This window comes from Emiliania huxleyi (genome assembly GCF_000372725.1).
Source record: "Emiliania huxleyi CCMP1516 unplaced genomic scaffold EMIHUscaffold_26, whole genome shotgun sequence".
In the NCBI taxonomy this organism is placed as follows: domain Eukaryota; phylum Haptophyta; order Isochrysidales; family Noelaerhabdaceae; genus Emiliania; species Emiliania huxleyi.
Window position 1 is genome coordinate 599,014 of NW_005200088.1, and position 20,755 is coordinate 619,768.

A 20,755-nucleotide genomic window follows, 5' to 3' on the forward strand; every position below is an offset into this window, starting at 1 on the left:
GGGGGGGGGGCGCGGACCTGCTTGTCCTCGAGCTTGTCCCCCGCGTACGCAGAGATGATCGTCTCCTGCACCGACTGGCGAGCGCCTACATCTCCCCAGATCTCCTCATATCTCCCCATATCTCACCGACTGGCGGGCGCCTGACGGCTCCCGAGGCGGCGTCTTCAGACACGGGCGCTGAGAGGAGGGTGTGTCGGAGGGTGTTCTACCGGGCGCTGCGACGACGTGGCGGGAGGGCAGCGGCCCGTGCGCGCCGTGTAGCTCCCAGTGTGGACGCACGAGGCCCACATCTCCCCACATCTCCCCGTATCTCCCCGTATCTCCCCACATCTCCCCACATCTCCCCATATCTCCCCATATCTCCCCACATCTCCCAGTGTGGACGCTCGACACGCCGCATGCGACGGACACGTCTCGCACGCCAGTGTGCCCTCGCTTGGGGGCTTGGGGGGTGCTTGGATGTGGGATGTGTGAGCCGGAGACACAGACTAGGCGCGCGCCGGGGACCAGGGGAGAGAACTTCTCCTCGACCACCTCGTTGCGCACAATCTTGCGCGAGCGCCGCTTCCGCTTCAGCGTGTGCACCTGCGCCGTGCCGCGGGAGCAGTCACACAGTCACACATGGTTGTTAGACGCGGTGCTCACCTAGCACAGAGAAGAGAGCAGAGCCGCACAACATGAAGAGAAGGAGGACTGCGGGAGAAGGAGGACTGCGGCCGCCACGCCCGCGCCCCCAAGCAAGCTAGTCGGGGCGGTGTCACGGGGCGGTGTCACGGGGCAGTGTCACGGGGCGGTGTCCGGAGGAAGAGAGCACGGCACGCCGGGCGGCAGAGCACGTCCGGGAGGCAACATGGGCTGCATGCTCCTCCGCGGCGCCATGTCCGGGCTGGAGGCCTCCACGGCGGTGTGGGAACCCGCTCGGGCTGCAGCTCTAAGAGCAGGTGGCAGAGGGACGCTCCCTCCTCCACTACCGTGGGCTCAGCGGCGGAGAGGGGTGTGTGGAGGCGCGTGGCGCGGCGGCAGGTGCGCGCGACGCAGCAGTGGAGGCGCGTGGCGCGGTGGCGACGCGCGGGGGACAGAGCGCGGCCGGCGAGGCGAGAGGGAGAGGGAGAGGGACGGCACCGGCGCGAGGCGCATGCGGTCGCGCTCCGTCATGAGGGCGGACGGGTCGTCGGGCCGGACGAGCACGCCGGCGGGATCCTCCTCGTCCTCGCTCGCCGCCATCACTACTCGCCGCTGCAGCGCCGCCGCGTCCATCCGCCCTCGCGCGCCTGCGCTCGCGCCGTCCTCCGCCGCCGCCGCGCAGATGCTGGCATCGCCGCGGCGGCCGCGGCAATGTGGCGCGAGGAGGTAGCCGGCGATGGGCGCCCAGGCGGCTGCGCCTCCCACCCAAAAACCGGTGGCAAGGAAGAGCATGCGCTCCATGGAGCAGTAGAAACTGAGAGCTTGGAGAGCTTTCAGACAAACAACCGGGGGGGGGGGCGGCTCGAAAAAAAATCGCGGTGGATTCTCTGGTGGTCGACGGCGGTCAATCTAGTGACAAGGGAGAGAGCGACGAGAGTGGGACGGCCGCGAGGTGGCACGAAGGTTGAAGCGAGAATCGGAGAGAGACTGCGAAGAGAGATAGGAAGAGGCAGACTCCCTAGGGTAGGCGACGGCTAGCGCATCACACTCCTCAAGAGAAAGAAGAGAGAAATCTCTCTCTCACTCCTCTCCTTAAAATCCCTGTGTGGTGGCGGCGTGCCGTTCTCCCATCCCTCCCTTGGGTTGTCTGTTTTCTTTCTTTCTTTTTCGGCGGTCAATCTCACGATTGTCGATCAAAACCGGCGGGCTTTGTGACGCCGTTTACGCAATCGTTTTTTGGCTTCGCTTTCTCTTTGTATAAAATGAACTCGGGGGCACGGGACGCTTTCTCTTTTGCTTGTTTTTATTTTGTTTTTTCTTTTGCGAAGCGACGGAAGGGGGGGGGCGGGCGGGCGCTAACTATGGGCAACTACATGCCGGAGGTTCAACGACGACTACTCGCCGCCTGGGTCGTTTGGGGCGCGCGGCTCCGTCGAGGACCGGGCGCGCCCCTTACCCGGCGCGGCGTAGGTCCCACTCTGACGTATAGAGGGGAGGCACGCGCACGGACAAAACGGCCCAATTCATCAATTCCACTCATCTTCTGGTGCCTAGCCCCGTGCAGCGGCGGTCCGGCAGGCTGCCCCCAAGGCCCCCCGGGCCGCTGCGGGTTTTGGAGTTATGCTTTGGCACAGCTTCGGCGATGGCGGCCCCTCTCTGGGGCTTGCATAGGCGGGGAGTCTCCCCCGCTGGTCTCCTCATTCCCTTTTTTCTTTTTCTTTTGAGCTGGGTGTGTGCCGCCGCGCGGCGCTCGCGCGGCGGCGGTGTGTGGGGGGGGGGGGGGGGGGCTCGGGGGCCCCCGGCTGCCAGGGCAAAGGCAACGGCCATCGGCTCGTCGTTTGGAAACACCGGGGGGCTCGAAAAGAACCAGTCCCCGGAATTTTCACATCATTCAAACGCGGCCCAGGAGCGTCCTCGCGCCTCGCGCATTTGGCTGTGTGTTGCCGGCACCGGTGCCTCGGGAGGTCATTATCCGGAGGTGGCGCCCCTCCCTTTATTTTCGTGCCCAGCTCGAAAAGAAACGTTCTTTAGCAAAATCCTGCAAAGGTGGGGACGTGTCTGTCCTCGACCCAGCCCTAGCTTGGGATGTCCGTTGTATTTATTTATTTATGAAAAGAAACGTGATCGGCCACCTGCCCTGCATCGGCGACACGAAGATCTTTGCCGGTGTGCCGTCGGACCCCTCGGGGGTGGGGCGCATGGGGGCGTTCGTCGCTTGCGGCAACACGCTGCCACGCGCCCGCGAGACGGTTTTGGGCGTGGATGGAGGGCGGGGACAGGGCCCAGGGGCGGGAGGGTGGGACGGTGGGACCCGCGGACGGGGACCGGGACGGTTGAGGCTGTCAAGGGCCAGTACACCGACGCAGAGGGGAAGTGCCGCGTGGAGGCGCTGCTCTTCGAGGAGTTCGGCGCAATGAGCGCGGGGGTGGAGGAGCTGCTGATGCGGGTGGCTAAGGTGGCGGGCCGGAAGCTCACATGGTGGCAGTACGACCAGACGTCGTGGTCGGCGCGCGAATGGATGCCGTTTGCGCTGCAGCGACTGTCGGTGCAGCTCTGGATGGCGCTCGCGGACGAGGCACAGCGCGCCATTGGTGCGGCGTCACGCGGCCGCGAGGACCGCGGAGGAATGCTAGTGGGATGGGGGGCTCTGAGGGGAAGGGAGCGGGGGGCGCCCAGTAGGGCGCTGGGGCACCCCAGCGTAGAGGGCGTCGTGTAGCCCTCCTTTTGGTTAATATAAAAGACAGACGTGCCGCTCGATGCTGCGGGCGGCGTTGACGTTCGCAGCCAGTTCACGTATTTGGCCCCAGCTCTTCGGCTCGCTCCGCTCGCCGGTGAGTTGGTTGGTTGCTGGCAGCACCCCAGCACCTGGGGGTCCTCGCCGCGATTTTTTTTGCCTGCCCCTTCTTCGCCGTCGCGCGACGACCGCGCCGCTGTCAAAACTTCACCCTTTCTTTTTTCCGCCCTTCTCTTTATACTCTCTCTTATACCTGGACCTGGCTTTTATACCTGGATACCTGGCTTGATTCCTTCGGACCACTAAACCGCTCTACCTATCCCATCCATTACCGTGCCCCATGTTCACGTGCGGCCGTTTTACCAGGCGCCCAACCGACGGCCGCGCCGCGATTTTTTTTGCCTGCCCCTTCTTCGCCGTCGCGCGACGATCACGCCGGTGTCAAACTTCGCATTTTCTTTTTTTGTTCCTTCTCTTTTATACCTGGTAAAAAGACGGCTCGCTGGCAACCCGGCTTTGTCGCGGTGACACCCATATCCCAATGTGGCGTGTGAGCGTTCAATTCTCGCTCATCGCTCAAGTCACCGTCGCCGTCGCTTGGTCAGGAACAGCCAGAAACGGTCTGCCAACGGGCGATCCACAAAATGCATACGACCCGAGCATCGGGCGTCACTGCCGTGTGACGCTCGTACAGAAAGCTAGCAGGGCCGCTTGTATTTATGAGGAGTCGTTTGGCTGTGGGCTTTTGCGCGGGGAACCGGCTATTTGGGTCCGCAACTGTCGCGGCAGATTCCTATGCGACGGCCACAACAAGTCGGTACCTTGCGGCTACCCGCCAGGCCGTGACTCGTACACATGCGCGTGTGGCAGAACATCCGGGGTGCTCGCGGATCTCAGCTCATGGGAAAATGTGAGCAAGCTGGGCAGGGCCCACGATTTTCGTCTGCCGCAGTGGCGGGAATGCATGGGCGACTACCACAAGAATGCCTTCAAGCGGAAATGTCTGTCAAACGTCACGTGGAAAGACGGCCGGCTGGCCTGCGAAGGCCGCAAGGGCACAGCGGAGTTCATGGACGTACGTGGCAATCCCAGGCTGGAGAGCGTCCTCCTCTTTGGCTGCAGAGAGAAGAACCTCGCCCGGCCGCCTCCTCCAGGCACCGCAGCGCTCCCGCGTTCGCTGCTGGCGCGTGCTGCGCCGGCAGAGCGTGTGCCTCTACTCGATGACCTCATGGCGAAGCTCGGGGGCAACGGCACGGTGCGGGTCATGGCAGTTGGCATGTCTGTCACGTCGATGTTCGCGGGTCCTTCCCAGCACAGCCCTGCGGCACCGATAAAAGTCACCCCTCCTGGTGGCACTAACTGGCTGGCGCGGCTGGTGGCGACGCTGGCTATCGCGAATCCCAGCGTGACGATCAAGGCGGACACGCACGCATCGGGCGGCCTCTCTGCTTTGTCGCTTGCGCCGTGTCCTGCCGACGCAATTTGCTCCTCCACGCGGCTCGACCGGCAGTGCCCGGACCTGCTGGTCCTCGACTTTGCTCTAGGACTCGGCTTCCCATCAACTCTAAAATCTGTCGAGGTGCTGCTGCGATTTGCGACGGCCCGTGGCATCGCCTCTGTGCTGTTGGTGCTTCCCGACTGGTGCCACTTCTTGCCCCATATAAGAGCAATCGGCAAGGATGTGAGCCATCACGTAGCTTGTCAGCGTGCCCTCTATGCTCGCAACGAGACGCGCGCAGCGCTCGCGAGAGAACGGGGAGGAGATCCGCACACTCGGAAGATGGCTCCTCTCGCAGCTCATTACCGGCAAACAGCGATCAGCATGTTCGATGCGCTGCTGCCACTGGTTGGGCACCCCGACGCCATCGACCTCGTCGAGTTCACGCAGGATGGCATCCACCCCGCATACTGGCCAGAACTTTCCAACCGCGGCGCGATGTACAGCTTTGCGATCAGCGACGCGCTCGCATACGCCCTCGAGCCGAGGGCACTGCGCTTTCCACCTGGAGTGTGGGACGGCAGTGGAGTGCGGCTCGATGTTGAGCTGGGCGCGGCGCGGCGAGGCACGCGGCCAGAAGTGGGGATGAGCGCCACAGCAGCCGACACGCCAGCGTCGGGCCTGCCAGCCTGGTTGACCGATGGCATGCAGGGCCATCGAGGTGTGCGCTGCTACTCCGCCAAGCGGCTACAACAGTCGGTTCGGTCATTCAAAACGACGCCGGCGTGCAACGACGCGAGGGAGCTTGTCTCGGGCTGCGGCTGGCTCGCAACTACGGAGGAGTTTGTTTACGATTCGACGGTAGCGCGAGGGAGTTGGGGCCCATTGCCCAGAGATCCCGCGAAGCCTCCAAAGCCAGGCATAACCAGCCTCTCGATTGGCGATGCTGTGGAGATCACAATCGACACAACCCTGGCCAGCGAGGCAGAGCCGGCGCCGTCCGCTAACGATACCTTCTCCGGCGCTGCAGCGCTGAGCATCACGTTTTTGCAGTCGTACGAGCAAGTCGGCGTGCTGCAGATCACATGCCTGCGCGGCTGCGAGTGCACGCAGGTGACGGTCGACACGCGCCAGCCGGACGCGCACTTTGCGCTGCTGAACACGAGCGAGCTCTCGGTCTCGCAGGCGCGCGAGTGCCGCGTGCGCCTTCGAAACGTTTCGCCTGCCAGCCGTGCGCCGGGGGGCACAAAAATCAAGATCTCGCAGCTGGGGGTTAGCGTACCCCCGCAGAGTCAGACTGTCTGAGATCGCATATCATCATCATTCTCTCTTGCGACGGGGCAGGTTTATTTCCCGGATGCTCTCTTGGGCTTGACATTGTGGTTTTCAAAAAAAATTCTCTCTGTCTCTCTCTTCTCTCTCTGCGAGGACGGCTCGGCGAGGGGCTCACGGCGGGGTCGCACACGGCAGGGGTGACGGGGCCGCTGTGGAGCGATGTGGTCAGGGGGACGACGAAACACAAATGGGACAAGCGCCAGCGGATCAAGGATCAGCACGGCGAGCGCGAGATACAATTCGCCGACGTGGATGATCACAACGTGGTGACAAAGACCGTCATGGGAGCGCGTGTGCGGCAGCAGGCGGGGGTGCCACACGGAGCGCACCACGAGACTGGTTGGGTAGTAGTCTAAGTTCTGAGCCTGGAGGCCTAATGGGTCTAAGTGTGGCTAGCCACGCTGGAGTGCTTGCGCGGTCTAAGATCAGCGGGAGCCTCTTACATCGGCTAAGTCGGCCGTGGCACGGCCTGGGGCCAAGGCTCCCACCGTGATCAACGCCCCGTGATCAACATCGGCACAGCCCCCAAATTTTCTTCGCCTGCGGCGGGCGATCGATCCTCCTCATGCTCAGCAATCGCCGCCTCAGCATCCTCCTCTTCCGGTTCTCGTTGCTGCCTCCTGAGCGCAATGTTCGGCGACTTCTAGCCAAACAGTTCTCACAAATAGCCTCAAGCTCAAACAGACGCGTGTCAGAGAAGCCTCTGTGTATGCTGGTCCTCTTTGTATTGAACGATCCGCGCGTGAGGTAGCATAGGGCCTTGTTGGCAGCAGCCAGCTTGTTGCGCTGCTTCGTTGCGATGAGCTGATTGGGATCGCAGAAGTGCATGCCAAGCACCGCCACGATCTTGAAGCAGAACACATCGCAACCGCATCGTCCGCACTGCCATCGGCATGCCGCGCCCGCCGCTTCGCCGCAGCCGCCTTAAGGCACGCATAGCGGCAGCATATGGTACGTTGGTCGTTGCGCGTACTTGAGCAGGCGTTGCGCGCCGCAAGTAGCGCACTGGCCCTGGGAGAAGGCGATATGGCGTCGTGCGCGGCAAACGTTGGTCGGGACGCGTCCAGGTATTTTTCGGGTAAACCTGAAAGCTGATTCAACCAGGTATACCCGGGTTTTACCCGGAGTTGGCCTTATGTCGTCTAAGTTCATGGCCCCCGACCATGAGGGTCTAAGTCTGAGCCCGGCTCCGTGCGGGGGCTAAGTTGAGCGCTCGCTCGCTGCAGAGGCTAAGTGTAGAGCGACCCTCTAGCCCTACTACCCAACCATTACCACGAGAGGATTATGCGGGGAGAGGCGGGGAGAGAGACCCCGGGCGCCGCCACAAGGAGCGAACTGGAACTCAGGGGCTGCCTCGTCTGTAAAGCCGCGAGGGACGCGGCGAGGAGGGCGGCACTAAAGCGAGACCCGCTGTGTCCGATCGTGCGGAAAGCCGCGCAGCAATGGACCGAGGAAGATGAGAACCCGCCTAGAGCGACGATGGCGCACTTGCTTAGCGGCGCCTGCCTGGGGAATAGGGAGCAGGCCAGATGGTTCCTCAGAGTAGCGCGAGCGCCGCAGACGGGGACGGCGATCAGCAAAGTAGCCCAGGCGGCACCCGACTCCAAGGATACGAACGCTGAAGACGCTGAGGATAGCGCATGTCGCACTAGCCCCAGCCGTCGGGGGGGTGTTGCCGGCGCTGGTAGATGATCTCTCGGAGAAGAGCCGGAGGGACCTTGGCGCCGGGGTCACGAGGAACTTGCAAATCGTGGCCGAGGCGGCGACGGGAGCGGTGCAGAGGTGGATCCAGCTCAATGATGAGGCTACGGCGCGCATAATGAAGAGAGAGGAACACATTGAGTGGCTGAGGAAGCTCTTCACTGGGTGGAAAGAGGCTCGGCCGGCCTTGAGGGAGTCGCGGAGGAGGAGGGATAACGCAGGCAACGCAGGGACGGGCCAACAGCCAGTGGGACGAACGAGGGCCGCGACGGCGGCTCAAGCGGGAGGGAGCGGAGACGGTGGGCAGCGAGCGAAGTGGGTGAGACTGATGATGCTCCTTCGACTTAGGGAGCGGTTCAGCTGCTGGGCGGGCTTCAGGCGCTGGTGCTCACGCGAAAAGGAATCGACGCGATGTGCAAAGCATACAAGAAGGGGAGAAGGAAGAGGAGAGACGCCGGTGAGGACGAAGCAGAAACTAGCGCAGACGAGAGCAGGGCAGAGCCGGGGACTGGGGAGCCGGAGCAGACGGCATCGGCCGCCGAGGGAACGTTGGGAAGAGGCACGAGGAGGGCGGCGACCTCGACCGACTATGGAGGACCCGTCGCCAGACGACGCAGGGCAGAAGACGGTGAGGCGGAGCAGACGCGCAGGGCGAGACGAGGGAGGGAGCAGGACTTTGCGGAGATCAGCAGGAGGATGTACGAAGAGATTAGGAGCAGCAGGGACCCGAGGGACCATGTGGAAGACGGCTAGTGCGCTAGTCCCCCATCGGGAGGACGACCCCGGCTAGTCGCCGACCACAACCACAAAGAACCCTGCACAAAGATCGCAAGGGCGGGGGCCTGTTCCTTTTTACCCATCTCACAGTAGGGAGGTGTCTGTCCGTTTTTATTTATTTCTCTTCTCTCTCTGATTGATGTCTGTCTGTCTGATCACGCTGCGTTTATCGCACTTGCTTGCTTGCTTCGTTCGCCGGTGCTCCAGGTGCAGCAGCCAGTTGCTCTGCTCTACGGCAACATTCCGCCTTTGATCGCTTCCTCGCGCCTACAGAGAAGGGAGAAAAGAATTCAACAAAAGAACTCTCTCTCACCGACACAGGTTCGACACAGGTACCAAAAGGAGCACAGCAGACGGCAACCCCTTAGGCACAGCAGAACCAGAAAAAGAAATTGAGGACGCAATGCTTGGAGCTTGCAAGCCCAGCGGCGGCGATCCTGCCGGGGCGCCGCTGCTCGGGCAGCGCGTCGTGCTCGGCGGCCTCTATTCCCACCCCGAGCTGAACGGGCAGCGGGGCGTGGCGCGGAGCTTCGAGGGCGGGCGGTACGCTGTGGCGCTCGAGGGCGGCGGCGAGAGCGTGCGGGTGCGGCCCGGTAATCTGTCGCCGGCTGCGGTGGAGCGGGCGTCGAGCGGTGCCGCGGCAGCCCCCGACGAGGTCATCGCAGCAGTGGAGCGTGGCGAGGAGGAGGCGGTGCTGGCGTGGCTTGAGGGCGGCGGGCGGGTCGACGCGACGTATGAGAGAGGCGACGTGAGAGGCATCACGCTGCTGATGGGCGCCGCCCGCAATGGCCACGAGCGGGTGGTCGAGCTGCTGATACGGCACGGGGCGAAGGTCAACCTGCAGAACAGCAACGACGACACCGCGCTGATGTTCGCCGCCCACCACGGCCACGAGCGGGTGGTCGAGCTGCTGCTGCGGCACGGCGCTGAGCTCAACCTGCAGAGCAGCAAAGGCGTCACCGCGCTGATGGGCGCCGCCGACAACGGCCACGAGCGGGTGGTCGAGCTGCTACTGCGGCACGGCGCGGAGATCAACCTGCAGAACAGCAACGGCTACACCGCGCTGATGTACGCCGCCTTCTTCAACCACCCCGCCCTCGTGCGGCGCTTGCTGCGGGCGGGCGCAGACACTGCGGCGCGCGCTGAGAGCGGCAAGACGGCGCTGCAGCTGGCCAAGGAGAAGGGCCACGCCGAGTGCGTCGAGGCCTTCAAGAAGCACGTCCAGGAGTCGGTCGTGGCGGGACGGCCCACGGCGACGGCAGCCGGCGGCGAAGGCGCAGGCGGCGCTTCCCCCGGCGGCGCTTCTTCGGCTGGATCGAGAGTCGCGAAGACGCCACCTCCAGCGGCGGCGGCGGGGCGGGCGTCGAGCGGTGCCGCGGCAGCCCCCGACGAGGTCATCGCAGCAGTGGAGCGTGGCGAGGAGGAGGCGGTGCTGGCGTGGCTCGAGGGCGGCGGGCGGGTCGACGCGACGTACGAGAGAAGCGGCGTGAGCGGCCTCACGCTGCTGATGGGCGCCGCCATGCACGGCCACGAGCGGGTGGTCGAGCTGCTGCTGCGGCGTGGGGCGAAGCTCGACCTGCAGAACAGCAACGGTGACACCGCGCTGATGTACGCCGCCGGCAAAGGCCACGAGCGGGTGGTCGAGCTGCTGCTGCGGCGTGGGGCGAAGCTCGACCTGCAGAACAGCAACGGTGACACCGCGCTGATGTTCGCCGCCGGCCAAGGCCACGAGCGGGTGGCTGAGCTGCTGCTGCGGCACTGCGCGGAGGTCAACCAGCAGGGCAGCAACGGCGGCACCGCACTGATGCTCGCCGCCGACCAAGGCCACGAGCGGGTGGTCGACTTGCTGCTGCAGCATGGCGCTGAGGTCAACCTGCAGGACAGCGACGGCGGCACCGCGCTGATGCTCGCCGCCCTCTTCAACCGCCCCGCCGTCGTACGGCGCTTGCTGCGGGCGGGCGCAGACACGGCGGCGCGCAGTGCGAGCGGCAAGACGGCGCTGCAGTGGGCCAAGGAGGAGGGCCACGCCGAGTGCGTGCGCGCCCTCGAGGAGCACTCGTCGACCGCAGCAGAGGCTGAGGGAGAGGCGGCGGTCGCAGAATCAGCCGAACAGGCCGCGGCGGCCGCACGCGAGGCGGCAGCGGCGGAGGAGGCGGCGGAGGCGCGCGATGCTGCCGAGGCTGCGCTGCGCGAGGCGGTTGAGGCGTGCGAGCGAGGCGACGCCGATCTCGAGGCGCTCAGGGCGGCGATCAACGCAAACACCGAAGCCGCCGACGGTTCCGAGGCGTTGCGGGCGGCGCGGCGGCTGCGCGACGAGCTGGCGGAGCGAAAGACCCGCGAGGCCAGGGCGCTGAAGCGGCAGCGGCAGAAGAAGGAGAAGGCGGCGGCGGCGGCAGCGCGGGCGGCGGAGCGGGCGGCGGAGCAGGCGGAGGAGGCGCGGGCGGCGGAGGCGCGAGTGGCGGAGGAAGCGGATCGGGTGGTAGCAGAGGCTGCGGCGGCGCGGGCGGCGGAGGAGGCGGAGGCGGCGTCGCGCGCAAGGGAGGAGGCAGAGGCGAGGGCGAGGGAGGAGGCGGCAAGGGAGAGGGAGGAGGCGAGGATGAGGGCGGAGGCGGAGGCGGAGGCGGAGGCGGAGGCGGCGGCTGTCGAGGCGGCAGTGGCGGCCGTGGCGGCGGCGGAGGCTCAAGAGGCGGCGGCAGCGGCAGCGGCAGCGGCGGCAGCGTCGGCGGCGGCGGTTGCGAGTGTCGCCGCCCTCGCCGCCGCCACCGCGTCGCCCGCCGCCGTCCCTCTCGACGAGCTCATCGCGGCGACCGACGGCTTTGCCGAGGCGCGCAAGGTGGGCGAGGGAGGCTTTGGGCGTGTCTACCGCTGCGACGCGCTGCCGTCGCTTCCGCGCGTCGCTTGCGGGTTCGCCGTCAAGACGGCGCTGGTCGGTGTCGGCGCCCAAGGCCTCGCCGAGCTGCAGAGCGAGGTGCGCACGCTCAGCGCGGCGTGCCACCGGTCCCTGCTCCCTCTCCTCGGCGTCTGCTTGGCGCCGGCGAGAGCGTGCCTCGTCTACCCCCTCTGCCGCGGCGGCAGCCTCGAGGACCGCCTCTACCGCGCTCCAGCCGCGCTGCAGCGGCTCCGCATGCTCGGCTTCGAGACGCCGCCTCCGCCGCTCTCCTCCGCCGCACGGCTCCGCGTGCTGCGCGACGCAGCGAGAGCGCTGCACTACTTGCACACGCTCTCGCCCATGATCCTGCACCGCGACGTCTCGGCGGGCAACATCCTGCTCGACGAGCGCGGCAACGGCTACCTCGCCGACGTGGGCCTCGCGCGAGCGGCAGAGGCAGGGGCCGGCAGCAGTCAGCAGGTCTCGCACCTGTCGACGCAGCGTATCTTTGGGAAGCCTGGCTACATGGACTCGATCATAACGCACGACGGTCAGGCTTCGCAGCTCACTGATGGCTTTGCGCTCGGCATCACCCTGCTCGTCGCCCTGACCGGCCGCGGCGCTCTCGGCTTGCTCAACGCGTGCGACGATGCATTAGAGGAGCCGGACACGGCGGAGAGCATCGCGGCGGCCGACGCGGGCTGGTCGGCGGCGCAGGCCGAGGAGCTGGCGCGGCTGGTGGTTGGGCTGGCATACGAGCGGAAGAGAAAGCGGATGCCGCTCGCAGAGGCATTGCCGCGGCTGGAGGCGCTAGTCGAGGCGGCGGGGGAGGTGGAGGAGACGGCTGGGGCCGAGGAGCGCCAGTGTGACCTCTGCTACGACGCGCCGCACTCGGTCCGCTTCGCGTGCGGCCACGCGCTGTACTGCGAGACATGTGCGCCGCGCGTGCTGGAGCGCGACACCAACTGCCCGGCCTGCCGCCAGCCGGCGCTGCCCATCGCCGCAACTGGGCGGCTGGTGGCGGAGCAGGCGACGTTTGTCCACCAGCCGCCCTCGCGCACCGTGCCCCAGGCTCAGCCCGTGGGCGCCACGGCGGCGGTCGGTGGGCGAGGGGGACGCGGTGGGCGGGGTGGGCGGGGCGGGCGCGGTGGGCGGGGTGGGCGTGGGAGGCCACGGGACGAGGGGCGTGGCGCTGGTGGCTCGTAGTAACGCTAGTTTACAGTACGTCGACCGATGTGGATCAGTACACGGAAACTCGCCCTCACAGCTCACTGGCCCTGCTGCGTGCTGGGGAGAGCTCTCAGTCACCCGTGCTGGCCGCCCTGGCTAGTGAGTAGTGTAAAGAGTAAAGTTAGTATGATGTCAGTGTGCGGCGAACGCGACACTCGCTTGATATGCTTGGCGACTGCGGGTGGCGGGAAAACAGTGAGACTAGGCGGTGTGAGGTGAAGCCACGCTACCTCCAGCGCTTGGCCACATCGTCCTTGAGACGATGTACTCTGTTGTTGTGCAGCACTTCTCCGGTCGCTGGCAGGAGCGTGAACAGCGCGCTCTCTGGACGAAGCGAAAAAACGATGTCGTTGCCTCGCCTCCCCGATTCCCACCCTCCGCCCGACTTCATCGCCGCAAAGGCCGTCCTCGAGGGCTGGCAGCGCGCGTACGAGCGGGCGGACGAGGCGACCCTCGGCGTAGCGGTCAGTGCCCTCGCGCGACTCGCCTGCACGACTGACGGCGGCGCAGGCTTCAACTCTGGCCTTCGCTCGGCGCTCGGCTCCTTCCTCGCTGGCTTCGCGTCCCTCTGCCTTGAGGAGTCGCTCTCCGTCGAGCAGCGTCTGCAGCGTGCCGGCATCGAGAGGCTCTTGGGCGCTGCCCTTTCTCCTCCCGCGCACGCCGGCCCGGACGCGCATGGCGGGGCGAGCCTCCGCGCGACGCTCCTCTCGTGTGCGGCCGAGCTGACGCGGCGAGGCTCGGCGAGCGGCGGCGAGGCCCGGCTGGTCCCCAAAATGGTGCGCCTGGCCACAATTCCCTCCGGCGCCTCTGAAAGCAGCCGCGTCGAGATGGCGTGGCGGCGCCTTCAGGAGGTCTCGCAGCCAGTCTGCGCGGCCGCGAGGCAGCGGCTCGAGGAGGAGTCCGACAGCTCTTCCCGGCTCGGCTCCATCCGGCTGCTGCACGCGCTCTGGGAGGAGTTCGCGGCGGCGGCGGCTCCCGAGGGCGAGCAAGACGCGCAGCAGCAGGGTGGCTGGAGGAAGGCCCTCGCCGCGCTCGGAGGGTCGGTGATGAACGCCGCGGTGGGCGCCTGCATGTACGACGCAGTCGGCAAGGTTCGCCTCGCCGCGACGCGGCTGCTGCTCGCCGTCGCTCCCCACCTCCCTCCCGAGGAGGTGCTCAAGGTGGCGCTCGTCAAGGCGCGGGAGAGATGATGCGAGAGGGATGGGCCCATAGCGTAATCCTCTCATAATGGAGAAGCTGTACCTTACCCTCAGGCGCGGGACCGCGACCGCGAGACACGGCGTGTCGCGTTCCGTGTCGTCGCCCTCTTCACGGGCGAGCCCGACGCAGAGCTGCCGCCATCGCTCTGCGACCCGGACGCAGTGGCGATGCTGGTGGAGCGTGCGAGGAACGGCGCCGGAAGCACCGATGAGATGTGTGGGCTTGCGGCACGCGTCTTCTGGAGCTTCGTGATCTCGCACGTGCCCGACCCAGCGTCGGCGCTCGTCAAGCTGCGGGTCGCGGAGAGCATCTCCCTCTACGAGCCCCTGCTGCGAGAGAGGGTGAGCGAGCTCTTTGGCGCGCAGTTCGATGACGCAATGCTGGCGCCGGGAGACGACGGCGAGCAGGACGACGGCGACTTTGCCGACCCGCCGTGATGCGCGCGCCTCGAGGCACGTTCTGGACAGGATCGGCGCAAGATGGATCGTCAGAGAGAGAGTTGTTCTCTTCTATTGTCAGTGACGCGCCCCCAAGGGCGCTCCCCGCGATTTCAGCAAAGTCCACACACACACAGCAACGAGGCTCGCCGCTACCTAGGCTCCGCCGTTGCGACATGGATCATCGCAGAGAGGCTTGCGCACCGCGAGCCTTTGCGCGGGGGCGAGAGATCGAGAGGTGGGTTGAATTCTCAGTCGTGAACCTGCAGTTTTTTTAGAAGCGCCGCCGTGCTGCCCTGTGATACTGCAGCGATAGCCAGGAGTGAAAGGAAAGATGCAGATCGAAAACGGCGCCATCGCGGCGGCCCGGGACGAGGCGGTGGCCGGCATGAACCGCCTCTTCGCCAAGGTCGACCGCGACGTCTGCGCCGCGCTGGTGCCCGTGCAGGCCCGTGCGAAGGAGCTCGACGCGCAAATCATCGAGGCTCAAGAGCAGCTCGAGCACGTTCAGCGTGAGCGAGAGCGCTACCTGGAGCGCTTCAAGAGCCTCACGCTCTGCTTCAATGGAACCCGCCACATGTCCTCTCTCGGATCGGCGCACGACGTCGAAGAGGTGGACGGCCGCGCGACATCCACAGAGGCGTCGGAGATGGCCGGCGACATTGGAACGCTCGACGATCGCAGCCCGGCAAAGCAGGGCACGCCCCGCATCGGCGATTCCCCGCTCCCCATCCGCCGGGCCGAGCCTGAGGCGCCGGCTGCAGTCGAACCGTGCACGCCAGCCAGCAAGGACCCGCCTGCGTCCGAGCGCTCGAACCCGCCGACGCTCATCCCCAGTGCTGCCCGCTCGCCGCCAGATGGCCTCGCCTCCACTCCGGCGGCGGGGACGAAGCGTCCTCTCCCAGTGGAGCCATCAACGGAGCTTTCTGCAACTGCAAAGCAAGGCGTTGGTCGCTCGATCTTCGCCACCCCCTCTCCCGCCGCTTGCGGCGGATCGGAGCCGTTCGAGATCGTTGGGCCCGCCCGCTCGGTCCCTCCGGTGGTTTGAAGCAAGAGCGTTGCGACAGTGTGGAGACGAGGCGCTCTTCGCCGTGTCGTTGGCTCGCGCCTCTCTTTGCCGAGAGGAAAGGGCAGTGCACGATCGTACTGTGCTCTGAGCGAGGGGTGCAGCAGACGGCGTGCGTCGTCTACAGTACGCATCAGCCTCGCGTGCGCTGACTGGTGTGTGGCACACAGAGACCGCCGCTCGTTTGCGCGTCTCCGCCCCGACGTGCGGAGTCCGAGGCGATAGAGCGCGCGCCCCCGGCCGCGCGGTCGCACACTTTGACTTACTTACTGACTCGCTTCCGCAACCCGCAAGTTTCTGTGTGTGTCCCGTCGATGCTGTCTGGCCCGGCAGCGTGTGAGAGAAAGAAAGAAAGCGGAAGAAGGCAAGCTGTACGCTGTGGTTGAGGACGACGAGCTGAGGTCGAAAGCGCAAAGCCGGAAAGGCCGGCTCGCTCGGTTCCCCAGGGGACCGTGGCCCGACGACCGTCGCCTCGGACTGGCTCGCGAACGAGCTGGCTGAGCACGGAGAGATCGATGCGGCATACCGCGACCGCATAGTGATGCACCTGATGACGGCCGCCGGCGCCTCAGCGCCGGCCGACGCCGTGTTCAGGTTCAAGGCTGGCGAGACGATGCAGACCTCTCGCCCGACCTCTTCGACGGGCGAGGACGACGACGAGGACACCGGCTCCGAGGAGTATTCCGACGACAGGGTCTCCGACTAGCTGGCCTCACCCATATCTTACCCCTTCTGCCCCCCCCTCCTGCGACCCCCCAGGCTAGACGGAGTAGTCAGATGTAGATTCTGCCCCACACAGCCCCTTACCCCTTCACCCTCGCCTCGCTGCTTGGTGTTTCTGAACGCAGTCGTCCACGCTGTGGGGGTTTGTGCGGGTCCTGTGTCTGGGAGGGAGGGAGTGGGGTGCAGGTTGCTCACCCACGGCACCGGGCCGGTGCTTGCACTTTGAATGCCGTGGGGCTCCTGCCCGTGTCCGGGCGTGGAGATGCGAGGGTCGCCCCCCCTTGCCCCATCACACGTGTCGTGCCGAGCCATCTCGGGCGATCTCGGGCGATCTTTGGTGAACTTTGGTGATCTCGGGTGATCTCGGGTGATCTCGGGTGATCTCGGGTGATCTCGGGTGATCTTGGGTGGGATCATGTCACAGTTGGGCATCGCGAGCACACGCGGCATTTCGTAGCACACGCCCTGCCAGCAGACCCAGCTCACCTTGACAATACTTGACACAGGCTCGAGGCGCGGCTCGCCGAGGCGAACGAGCGCTTGGTGGTGGCGGAGGCGGCGGCGGCGGACGAGGCGGCGGCGCGGGCGGCGGCGGAGGGCGCGACGGCGGCGGCGGCCGAGGCGGCGGCGGCGGCCGAGGCGGCGCGGGTGGCGGCGCGCGGACGCAGAGTTGGTCGGTGTGCGGGAGGCGGCGGAGGAGGAGCGGCGCGCCGCTGTCTCCGCCGCCGACGGCTTGCGTGCGCAGCTCGAGGCTGCCAGTGCGGCAGCCGCGGCCGGTGCCGCGGGGCTGCAGGGGGCGGAGCAGGCGGCATCGAGGGCGACCGCGGAGGCGGCGGCGGAGAAGGAGCGGCGGGCAGTGGCCGACGAGACGGCGCACGCCCTCAAGGAGGAGCGCGATAAGCTTCGCGACGAGCTGAGCTTGCTGCACGAGCGTGCGGCCAAGCTGCCGCAGCGCTTCGCCGCCGGCCTGCTCTTCGGCAAGCGGATGCCCGAGGAGGACCCCGCCGACCTTGGCCCGCTAGAGCAGGCGAGATATGCGGACTCCTTTCACACACTCCCGTGCCTCCCTTCTACCCGGACACTCCCTGCAGACACGAGAAGACGCTCCGGATGACACCAGATTGCGGATGCCCACCGTGCAGTCAGGACTCTCCCCTGACCCCGGCCGCCTCGAGCAGATTGCGGATGCCCACCTCGGCAACATCGCCGGCCTCGCATCGATGGCCGTCGCCAAGCTCAGCCCCTTCGGCTGGTTCGGCGGAGGCGCCGAGGGCGGAGGTGCGGAGGAGGAGGCAGCGGCGGCGGTGCCGGTGGCGGAGGCGGTGGCGGAGGCAGTACCGGAGGCGGAGGCGGAGGCGGTGCCGGTGCTGGAGGCGGAGGCGGAGGCGGAGGTGGCTGAGGGGGGCGAAGTGGAGGAGGCGGAGGGCTCGGGGGTCAGGCCTGCGGCGGGGTCGCCAGTTCCCGCGGCGGCGGCGACGCAGCAAGGGGCGAGCGAGGAGGAGATGGTGAGAGAGCTGGTGAGTGCCATGCCCATGGCGACGCTCGCAGCTGCGACGCCGAGCGCGGCAACGTAGGGGGAGGGGGCGAGGTCGCGGGTCTGACGGGGGCCACTTGCTTCCGTGGTCTAGTCCCCTGGTCTAGTCCAGAGCCGGATCCGGTGTGCAGAGGAACGCCAAGGGGCGGGGTGTCGCGACACAATTCGTCTGTCTGTCTCGTCTTAGCAGGCAGCGGGCATCCCGCCATCAGTGCTGGGGAGGGGCACTTCAGGGCCACACACCAACATCACTCCAATAGCGCGCGCGCGCGCGCGCGCGCGCGCGCCGCCGATCTCGAATACACGAACCGGAGAGAGTTAAGATACGGATCTCTACGGCTTTCGAGAGCACTCTATTGGAGTGCGGTCATCAGTGAGATCGTCTAAAAGAACGAGAGCGCGCACACCCGCCACGCGCCACCCCGGACGAGAGCGGAGAGGGCGTGGAGGATGAGGCTGCGAGGGCCGGACGGGGCCTTCTTTTTATCTCCTTGCTCTAAGACAAAAAGACACACTTCCAGTGTTGTGCGCGATAGAAAGGACCGACAATACCTAGCTAGAAGATTCAAACACCTCCTTGACCCCTTCGTCGAGCGCACTTTGCAGATCCCGCAGCAGGTCCTCCACGTTTTCCAAGCCAACCGAGAGCCGAAGGAGGCCTGGAGGACTTGTCGGTGTGGTCCAAAGGGCCTCAAAGGAAGCGTTGTGCTGGATCAGAGACTCCGGTCCGCCCAAGCTCGTAGCCCGCCTCCAAAGCTTTGTACGCGCGGCAACGGCCACCGCTGCCTCCTCACCGCCGTGTAGCTCAAATGAGAGCATGCCTCCGTAGCCGCTGCGCATCTGGGCCTTGGCGAGCTCGTGCTGCGGATGTGACGGCAGCCCAGGATAGTGGACAGCGGAGACCGCCGAGTGCTCCTCAAGCATCTTTGCAACTGCCAGGGCGTTGGAGCAGTGCAAGTTGAGTCGTGCAGACAGAGAGCGGAGCCCGCGAAGCAGCAGCCAACAGTCGAACGGCGATGGCACCGCACCCGCATTCCGCTGTTCGGATCTGATCGCGGCGAGCAAGGGCGCTGAGTTCTCTCCACCAACGACAATTCCTCCCAAAAGATCCGAGTGGCCGCCGAGGTACTTTGTGCTCGAGTGCATGACGAGGTCTGCCCCGAGAGCGAGAGGTTGCAACAACGCCGGGGTGCACCAAGTTGCGTCCACGACGGAGGGCACACCGGCTGCCCTCGCACGCCGTGCAATGTCGTGAACATTCGTGAGCTTGCACATTGGGTTGCTGGGCGTCTCGCACCACACCAGGGACGCGCCTCCGTCGATGGCGGCCTGCACTGCGCTGGTGTCACTCATGTCTACGCGTTCAAAGGTGCAGCCCCAGCGAGCATACGAACCCGAGAGCAAGGTCGCCGTGCCATGGAAGACGTCGTTTGCGAGCACGACGTGCGAGCCCGGCTCCAGCAGCGCGTGGAATATTGCATTGATCGACGCCATGCCCGAAGCAAAGGAGACGGCGTCAGATCCGCCCTCAAGCCCCGCGACGGTGCGTTCCAGCAGCGATCTTGTCGGGTTGTCGCTGCGGGAGTAGAAGTAGCCGCGTTCGTAGCCGCCGTCCGCGTCGCGCTCAAAAGTCGTGCTCAGGTGCAGCGGTGGCGAGAGAGATCCGTGCGCGTGGTCTATCTCGGAACCCGCCTGCGCCAGCCGCGACTGCACGTGCCAAGCGGCCTCGCTGCTGAGATGCCGCACCTTGTGGCCTCGAGCCAGCGCGCGCCAGCAGAGCCGCCTCTGTGTCAGCAGCATGAGACGGACGAGCGATCGGGCTGATGGGCTACAGCGGCGACGGCCCCCAACGTCTGAACCAAGCAAGGACGCGCGATGGGGAGGAGACGTGGCAAGGCCTCTCGAGGTATCATGGCGTCTCTCCCGATCCCAATTGCCCGATCGGGAGAGATAGGATTCCTAGCTGGACTGTAAATCCCCGGATACTGACTGCGATTCCGGTCACCGTCTGCCGGGCGCCGACTCCTTTGTCGGCTGGGCGGGCTCGACGTCGTGCGCGTAATACGGCTCGAGCCGTTCACGCGCACGACGTCTTGAGCCACCCACGCACCCCACCACCTCAAAAAGAAAGAAAAGAAAGAAAACAGACAACCCAAACGAGGGATGGGGGAGGAGGACAGGGTCCCCACCTGCACGAGCAGGATTTTGGAAGGACGATCAGGGGGACAGGTGGGGCTCTCCTGCTCCTGACAAGGGACACGACAGGCTCGCAGCGCGGTGCTCACGGCCCGGCTTGTTACTTGGCGGTTTCTTTTCGCCGACTCCATCGGTTGTGTGTGTGCGGATGGCCTCCCACCGCATCGGCGCCCGCGTCGCAGGCCTCTCGCCAGCGCAGCTGTGCGCCATCATCGAGGCGCAGGCGGGCGCGAGCGACGCTGCGCTGCGCGTGGCGGAGGAGCACGCCACACGGCTCGTGGAGCAGCCCGAGTGGGTGCTCTCCGAGGTCCTCCTCTCGCCGGACCTCGCCCCGCACATCCTCGCCCAGCTGCCGACCACGGAGCACGCCGCCAAGGGGACGTGCCGCGCGTGGCGCCGCGGCTGGAAGGAGACGCTGAAGAGGCGCGAGAGGCCGCGCCTGCTCGTGATCGGCGGCCAAGACAACGAGGGTGGGACTGTCAACTCGCTGGAGCGGTACGACCCGTCCACGAATGAGTGGGAGGAGAAGGCCGTGCCCCCGATGCATACGGCACGAAAGCATGCCCCCTCGGCGATGCTCGATGGCAAGCTCTACACGGTGGGCGGATGTCGTCCTCAGGGCGACGCAACTTTCAACTTGGTGGAGCGGTACGACCCGGCGACGAACGCGTGGGAGGAGGTGGCGCCGATGGCGACGGCGCGGCTTGCTCACGCCGCGGCGGTGCTCGACGGCAAGCTGTACGCTGTGGGAGGCTACAACGAGGACGACGACGAGGACGAGGATGGCCACAACAGCTACCTCAGCTCAGTGGAGCGGTACGATCCCGTGACGAACGCGTGGGAGGCGGTGGCGCCGATGGCGACGGCAAGGGACTATCACGCCGTGACGGT

The 20,755-nt window shown here is 66.1% G+C and overlaps 4 protein-coding genes across 4 annotated transcripts in view; 2 read left to right on the forward strand and 2 right to left on the reverse strand.

The window, feature by feature from the left end:
- Positions 1 to 1,443, reverse strand: part of EMIHUDRAFT_421422 (hypothetical protein) — a 2,986-nt gene extending 1,543 nt beyond the window's left edge. The window contains exons 1-3 of the mRNA XM_005777558.1: positions 1,123 to 1,443; positions 486 to 585; positions 18 to 85 (exon numbers count right to left, since the gene is read on the reverse strand). Coding sequence (XP_005777615.1) covers positions 18 to 85; positions 486 to 585; positions 1,123 to 1,425 — 471 coding nt within the window. The 5' untranslated portion in view covers positions 1,426 to 1,443. The remainder of the gene's footprint in view (positions 1 to 17; positions 86 to 485; positions 586 to 1,122) is intronic.
- Positions 1,444 to 11,205: 9,762 nt separating this feature from the next.
- EMIHUDRAFT_64816 (hypothetical protein) lies at positions 11,206 to 12,105 on the forward strand (the record flags this gene model as incomplete). The annotated part of the gene is made up of 1 exon (XM_005777559.1): positions 11,206 to 12,105. A coding segment is annotated over one exon (900 nt), but the record flags the coding sequence as incomplete, so codon positions are not given.
- A 102-nt stretch (positions 12,106 to 12,207) lies between these two features.
- EMIHUDRAFT_354275 (hypothetical protein) lies at positions 12,208 to 12,645 on the forward strand (the record flags this gene model as incomplete). The annotated part of the gene is made up of 1 exon (XM_005777560.1): positions 12,208 to 12,645. A coding segment is annotated over one exon (273 nt), but the record flags the coding sequence as incomplete, so codon positions are not given.
- A 5,575-nt stretch (positions 12,646 to 18,220) lies between these two features.
- On the reverse strand, positions 18,221 to 19,468 carry EMIHUDRAFT_64817 (cystathionine gamma-lyase; the record flags this gene model as incomplete). Its single annotated transcript, XM_005777561.1, has 1 exon — positions 18,221 to 19,468. The coding sequence occupies one exon, from the start codon at positions 19,466 to 19,468 to the stop codon at positions 18,221 to 18,223; it is 1,248 nt and encodes a 415-aa protein (XP_005777618.1).
- Between the last annotated feature and the right edge of the window lie 1,287 nt (positions 19,469 to 20,755).